The sequence below is a fragment of the Theobroma umbraticum genome, unplaced genomic scaffold (assembly GCF_002168275.2).
Source record: "Theobroma umbraticum cultivar Fairchild unplaced genomic scaffold, ASM216827v3 scaffold_12.1, whole genome shotgun sequence".
Classification (NCBI taxonomy): domain Eukaryota; kingdom Viridiplantae; phylum Streptophyta; class Magnoliopsida; order Malvales; family Malvaceae; genus Theobroma; species Theobroma umbraticum.
The window spans coordinates 2,913,915-2,921,454 of record NW_018397269.1 but is presented as its reverse complement, the minus strand read 5'-3'; the positions used below and the strand labels follow the sequence as shown (position 1 = coordinate 2,921,454).

At 30.1% G+C, this 7,540-nt stretch overlaps 1 protein-coding gene across 3 annotated transcripts; it reads right to left on the bottom strand.

The window, feature by feature from the left end:
- Nucleotides 1-6: 6 nt before the first annotated feature.
- On the bottom strand, nucleotides 7-4,303 carry LOC110425986 (ABSCISIC ACID-INSENSITIVE 5-like protein 2). 3 transcript variants are annotated; one of them, XM_021441073.2, is made up of 4 exons: nucleotides 4,022-4,303; nucleotides 2,031-3,120; nucleotides 1,825-1,896; nucleotides 7-1,635 (listed from the first exon to the last, which is right to left on the bottom strand). In XM_021441073.2, exons 2-4 carry the CDS (start codon nucleotides 2,841-2,843, stop codon nucleotides 1,585-1,587), a joined length of 936 nt encoding a protein of 311 aa, XP_021296748.1. In that variant the 5' UTR covers nucleotides 2,844-3,120; nucleotides 4,022-4,303; the 3' UTR covers nucleotides 7-1,584. The 3 variants fall into 3 exon arrangements, with proteins under 3 accessions (XP_021296748.1, XP_021296747.1, XP_021296749.1); XM_021441072.2 differs by having other exon boundaries at nucleotides 2,031-3,078; XM_021441074.2 differs by having other exon boundaries at nucleotides 2,031-2,989.
- Between the last annotated feature and the right edge of the window lie 3,237 nt (nucleotides 4,304-7,540).

Below are 7,540 nucleotides of genomic sequence, written 5' to 3'. Positions count from 1 at the left end.
ATCTGAAAGGGTTCACAGCTAGGTTTGCAGTTGCTTCACATAAGACCTGAGAAGTATAACAGCTGCTGAAATTCTCATAAACTTGTTCCCAATTAAAAGTCCAATCTTATGTGCAGCCAATCTGATAGACTGATTTAAGACGTCATTTACTAAGCTCGAATACAATTGAGTCATGCTATTATATTTTTTTAGGATATGAGATTATTGGTACTATTTGCTTTGATTTTTCTTAGTTTTAGATATGATATCTTCATAATTTTAGAAAATATGGAATTTGCAGATTTCACTTATTAGAGTCTGAGACTGAGATTTGGTATCCATGAAGGAAGACCAGGTTAGAAAATGTTAACAGCTTCTAGAAGAGAATAACTTTTATACCAATCAAAAGATCAGAACAAACTTTTGAATTCCCATAAACCAACAACCCTAGCTAAATTGGAAAATGCATCAAAGTTATTTTAGGATTATCAGATAAAGCATTCTCAAGCAGGGGTAGAAGCGTAGAAGCTCTAGATCAGAAACTCATAAAAGAAAATTTTCACTAACTAGATCACATTAACAATGACAATGCAAATTAGAGGACTAAACCTTACAAACAACTCCATATAGACATTTCTAAGCTCCCAACACAGTTTTGCATACAGAGTAAGAAAACAAATAAATCTAAGCAATGGGAAAAATCCTAACAACTACAAACAGACACTTTCATAGCCCAAAGTGTCTTCATTGGGTAATGTTCATGTTCTAAAATATGTCGTTTGACAAGATTTATCAATTTTCTGGTAAAAGTCATCTAAGAGCATCTCTAGCTACCATATGAAGAAACAGTTCATCCTAAAGCACCATGATAAAGATCTCTATTAAGTGATTTATCCCACAATAGTTTAGTTGGGGATTGCTGTGGACTTAAATTCAGGGTGGCCTCCCATCTGTTTCTATTTGGTTTTAAGTTGAATGTCTTAAAATGCTACTACAGCCAAGATTCTTTATTGCCCCATTTATTGCTTGTGTTTGCTACCCCGTTTCTGAAATCCACATGATATGCCCATTTGTCTCAGTTAATAATTTTGTTTGGGCCTACATGCAAAGGAGAGTTTTATTTGGTGTCATCGGCAGTAGTTGTGTATGGAGATTGTTCGAGTGTTATATTCAAGTTGATCTCTCCCGCTATTGTGAATTTGTTTGAGGTTGAGTGCCTTAACAATCTCAAAGGATATCAAGCAAGGGAAAGTGACTGTATTTCTTGTTTACAAGTGCACAGACTAAAATATTACTTCCCTTCTACTGGCAAGGATTAATAATTACAGAAAGGAAGATATTTGCTAAACAAGCTCTCTATCAGAAGTTTTCAAAATAATAATTACACAAAAAAGAAGATGAAGATATATAGATAGATGATGGTTAAAAGCCTTGCTTTAATACCACAACTTTGCATATCATTAACAAAAAGTGTTACATCAAGCACACCTTTTTTTTTTTTTGAAAGGCTACATCAAGCATCAAGCACACTTCATCGTGTCAAGAGGCAACCTTAGTAGCACGCACCCAACAGGATGAATGCATAGACTTCACAGTTTCCAGGTATTATAAGATAGGGTAATGGTGAAGAATGCTGGATAGTTGAAAGAGGAACAGCTACAAACCAATTAGGTATTCCATTAATATCATACAACCGAAATCATGCATAGATGGAAAGGATCAGTTCTCTAAACAGTTGGAGCGTTTAATATCATCCACCAATCATAGAAATCATGCAGTGAAAAGCAACCACTGTCAAATTGAAAGTAAATGAATCAGCGAAGTATCTTATACGACAAATCTAACCTTCCGTTTCCTCAGCCTTTCATTTTCTTCTTCTAGACGTGAAACTTTGTTCTCCAGTTCATTAGTGTAAGCCTGTTTATAAATATCTTTCAGGTCACTAGATAATCTAGAAAACAAGATCATAAAACATTTAGAAAAAAAAAATGCAAAAATGAATGACATCACTGTTAAATATGAGAGATGAAAAAGAAAAGATGAAAGCTGACCTGCTTCCTCGCTCGGGAACGTGCCGCAGATTCCCTGTTCTTTATCATCCTCTTCTGTCTCCTTTCAACATTCTTTTCAATCATATCCTCAGGGGCACCTCTTTTCCTTCCAGATGCCTGTGTATCTGATAATGTTCCCATTAATGGTGAAGGCAATGGCACCTGGTTATCTGGGTAAGAGACATCCATTACAGCAGTAGCCCCTATGGCTAAAGGCTGTGGCATAGGCTGGGCTGACATATAAACCCCCAACATACTTTGTTGTGGATGCTGATATTGTGGCTGTGGGTACTGCATCCACTGACCTTGCTGTGCAAACTGCGGTGCAACACTTAGATCAACCCCGGTAACAGAACCACCACCTTTTTTATCCGTAGAAGCTTCAGCAACAACTCCTGCTTTCACAAGGAAATCCTCCAATGTCATCTCTCCAAGAGTAGGCTGCCTTTCTCTAGGTTTCTTTTCCCCAACATTTTTGCTTTGTTGAATATCTCTCCAAACCTCATCAACTGTCTTCTTGCTCAAAGCACCAGTTAAAGACAAACTCGCCTGACGCTGCAAAGCAGGTTGATTGGTCAGTGCTGTGCCTTCAGTTTCCATACCATAATTTTGGTTAGCCTCAGCTGTCCATACATTCTTGAGAAGCTCATCTAGGTTCATGCTACTTAGAGGTTTGCCCAAGTCACCCAGCTGATTTTGAACCTCATCCAGCGTGAGACTATACATTGAAGTTTGCCGCGTTAACTGCTGAAACTGCGACTCTTTGCCATTACTACCGCTATCACCTTGAGACCCCATTGTTTGAATTCCCATGCAATTACCTTTATTTAAGCCACTTATTCCAAATTGCCAAACAAAAATTCCTTGGCCAACAACTATATCAATCCTAAAGTACGCCGAATAACAAGCCCAATTACAGCACACCTAAAGCTTCACCAGTCAGCCCCAAAAATTAGAACCTGAAACACGGAAATCTGAACTCAGACCCAGCCAGTCATTCCACCCCCTCCTCAGTTCAAATGATTCGAAAACATCTTTTCTCATATACCTAACAAGATTATATGAAGACAAAACTAAATCCTCTTCTTCACTGAAAAGTGAATGAAAGTTATCAAATTCATTACATTGAAAGAACAAATGCATACATGCACAGGGCAGACCCCAAACTCCTCTCTAATTCAAAGTTGTTGAAACTCAAACCCTGTATTGAATAAACTAAGATACCCAGAAGCGTAATATAACAAATCCCACCTCAAAAAACCAATAAAAAGTACATTTTTTTCCTACAAAACAAAGGAAAACAACACAAAACCCTAAAATTACAAAAGGATCCACATTTCAACGGTCATTCAGAAACAACCCAGAAGGCAGAAAGCAAAAAACTTGAGAGGAAAATAGTAAAGAAGTAAATCAGACCCAGTGATTTACTGTCATCAACATACACCAAAACAGGAAAAAAATAAAATAAAGGCAATAAAAATTGATGTGAATAGTACTGAAGAATATTTTTTCCCTAAGAAAGAAGATTAAAAGCTTTGACGTTATAATCTGTTGCATGCAAATGGAAATGGAAAAACTTGAGCTTCCATTGAGCAAATTACAAAACAAAAATTTCACAGAATCATAAGCATTAACAAATCCCCAGATTACACCATTAAATGAAAAAGGATAAACATTTTGCATGAAACAAAAATCAGAGGCTTTGAAATGAGAGCTAACAAAAAAAAAGAAAAATATTGAAACAAATCTGAATGGAAAGACAAGGAAAAACCCAAAACAGGATCAAAGCTAAGGATTTTTTTTTTCTTTATTACAAGACTAAGACCAAGGAAAAATAAGAAGAACCCAGAAAAGTAACTGCCCACAACAACAACCAAAAAGAACAAGATGAAATACAACCTTAAAACAAACAAAGTCAGTAAAACAAAATGAAAAGGAGGGTTCAAAAGAAAAGAAACAAAAGAAAGAACAAAAAAAAAAGGAAAGCTTACTTGGATTTGGAGAGAGTGGAGATTGAGAGCGTGTGCATTTGCAGAGGAACAAAGCTTTGGTGGAAGGAGAGGAAAAGAGCAAGTCCCCAAAAAAACAAATTGAAATGCCCAATTTTTTTTTAAAAGTTTTATACTAATATAGGGACCAAAAGTGTTTTAATTGGCCCAAATTCTTTTGTTTGCTTTGGTACTCATGGGTTTGTCCCCATTGGAAATCATGAGACCTCCCACAGCCAAATGGCACTTTCACATGCAATGCAACCTTCTCTCCTTCCCTTTCTTTATTATTATTTTCCTTCAACTCTCCTCTTCTCATTTTCAAGGGAGAATCCATCATACAAATTCGGGTGTATATATATATGACGATATAAGGTAAAAAAGATATAATACTTAAAAAAATTTTATATTATTTATAAAATTTGTAATAATTTTTTTATTTTTTTATTTTAAATTAAATAAATTCATATAATTAATGATCAAGTAATTTTTATTAATTAAAATGTAAGTCATATAGGATGTTGCAATGTTATAATAAATAATAATATGACATATTGATATAATATGATAATATAATTATATATCATTTTTACTATTTACATTAATATTATGTCAACGTTATGTGAATATAAAATAATAAATAATATTTAAATTAATCATAATTAATTAATCATCTATCCTTAATTGATTTAAAATATAAATACAAAATTTAATTAAAGTGTAATAAAAGGATATGAATCTATTAAAATCATAAATAGTAATTAAATTACTTTTAATAATACTTGTGGAATAAAGAAAAAGCATGTTTTAGTGGTTAACATGAGAGTAAATAGTTAAAGGATAAGGGAATAGAATGGCATTTGTTGGAATGGCAGAGATAAGTTTTGGTAGAATAATTCTACATATAATTGTTGCTTTGGTTTTTTTTTTTTTTTTTACCTTAAAAATAAATTGGAAGATGAAGTTAAGTTGGCATAAGGTGGTGACGTGTCATGTTGGGGCCACGCAGGATTGAAACAAGGGAAGGGAAGATATGGTCAAATAAGGAAGTACCTACTTGTGCATGGGACAAAATCCAACAGAAAAGACCTTTGTCCTTTACTCATCTCCGCAATTAGAACTTCTTACTCTGAAAAAAATAAAATAAAGATTAAATACTCAATTTGTAGCTTAATTGCTTTTTTTAATTAAGAATAAAATATTTTTAATTATAATAATTAAATTTTTTTAATTTTTTATAATAAAGAGTTAAAGTGAGAGATGTCTAACATGTGTAAGTTAAATGCTTTTAATTCATGACATGGACGCTAAATTTTTAACATAATATGTAACAATTAAAATTTCAATATAGTGTATAATAACTATATCTTTAACATAACATATAATAACTGTATTTTTTAACATAATGGTAGCGTTTGGTATGAGGAAAGTGGAAACATATTTCCTGCAATGTGCCTAATTAAATTATATTGCAGTGTTTATTTTATATCAGACCACTGCAGTGTAAAATTGCAATCCAATCACATTACAGTCAAGGGATGTAATGTGATTGCAGTCCAAAACTAATACAATCACATTACATTACACTCTATAATATTCTTAAAGATATTTTTACCCTTTAACTTCATTACCTTATTAAAAATATTTTATAATGTTATAATTAAAATAAAATATATAATATAAGAATTAAAAATTAAAATAAAATAAAATATAAGAAATTAAAATTTATACAATAAAATAAATTAAAATAAAATATATAATATAAAAATTATATTAAAGAAATAAAAATAAAATATATAAGATTATAATAAAATAAAAATAAATATATGACATTAAAAATATATTTAAGAGATGATATTATATAAAAATTAACAATAAAAAATATAAGTATATTGAACTTACATTTTAATAAATAAGGGCAATTTTGAAAATTAACATTACATTCCCTACAAAGTATTTGTAAACCAAACGCTGTAATATTATCTTCCCTACATTTTAATCATTATTTTACTTGTATACCAAACACTGTAATATTATTTTTCTTGTAATCACATTACTTGCAATCATATTATCTGTAATCGCGTTGTATTGTAAAGTACCAAACACTACCAACGTGTAACAACTACATTTATCAATATAACGTGTAACAATTACTTCCAACATAACATGTAACAATTAAATTTTAGAACATGACATATAACATTATATTTATCGAAATTGTCATGTTATCAACTCACGCTATTTTCTATCACGAGTGATACATGCTCCATCCGCTATCAACTTAGTCTTAATTGTAAAGAATAGAAAATATTTAACCCTTAATTATTACAAATGATAAATTTGATCCTTCATTGAAAAAGAATCCAAACATTTAGCTTCAATTTGAGCCTTTAGTCATAAATAAATGAAGGGATTGCTTCAATTTTACTAGGAAAGTGAAATTTAAAAAATATAAAAAAATGAGAAGAAGAAAAGTTAATTTTGTTTTTTTTCCTTCATATTAAGTATGAAAGATGAAAAGTAATATGAAGTCAGATTAAAGATAAAATTGTAAACAAAAGACAGCATAATGCTTTAAAAAATTTTAAATTATTTTAAAAATTTTAAATAAATTTTTAATATTTTTCTATTGCATTCAATTAAAGTTTTATATTTTTATTTTGGATCAAATAAGTTTTTATAATTAATAATTAATAAATTATTATTATTTAAAATATCACTTCTTATTTTATAACTACGTGATACTAATGCAGTGTTGACGTAAAGGACAAAAAATTGACATAGCCACAATGTTATCTTGCCATGTAAGCATACAAGGTCACCATTCATTATCACATTTTAGTATGCCACATTCGTACTGCGTGGCATAAAATGACAATTATCGTTTTGATTAACAACAATTAGTTCACTATTAATTATAAGGATATATTTAACTCAAAATAAAAATATATTACATGATTGAATACAATTAAAGAATATCAACTTATTTATATAGTTCAAAAAAATTAAAATATTATGCTTTAATAAAATAATTAACATTAATAAAAAAATAATTTTCCTCTTAATTTGGAGAGAGAAAAAATGTGCAAATCTATCCATTTTCTTTCCCCTTTCCAATTTCACTCCTACCAAATAAAAGAAATAAAGAAAAAAAATGTTATTTTCCTTCCACCTCTTTTTCCTTTCTCTTTTTCTCCTACTAGACACAATGCTAAATTTTTCCCAATAATATGCCGAAATTTCTTTTATATATATATATTTTACCCAAATTAAAATTTATAATATAGTTCCCAAAAGTTAAATACAAATTTGTGTATTTATATTTTATATTATTTTTGTTAAGTAGAATTGTTAAAATTACTCAATTTTCACTATTCAAAAATATGTAAATGACCGATAACAATTTTTAACTTAATAAATACATTTTTAACTCAACCATATGTAAAATTAATTTATTCTCTGAAATCATTTAAGGTAAATAATAAAAAAAAAAGAACTAATTACTTCTCCACTTAATTTTAA

Excerpts from the sequence above, each read along its gene's own strand:
- LOC110425986 (XM_021441073.2), bottom strand. The coding sequence starts at position 2,843 with ATGGGAATTCAAACAATGGGGTCTCAAGGTGATAGCGGTAGTAATGGC. Across the intron at positions 1,897-2,030 it reads GTTCCCGAGCGAGGAAGCAG|GCTTACACTAATGAACTGGA; the intron begins GTCAGCTTTCAT and ends ATTTATAAACAG. Across the intron at positions 1,636-1,824 it reads AAAGGCTGAGGAAACGGAAG|CTGTTCCTCTTTCAACTATC; the intron begins GTTAGATTTGTC and ends ATTGGTTTGTAG.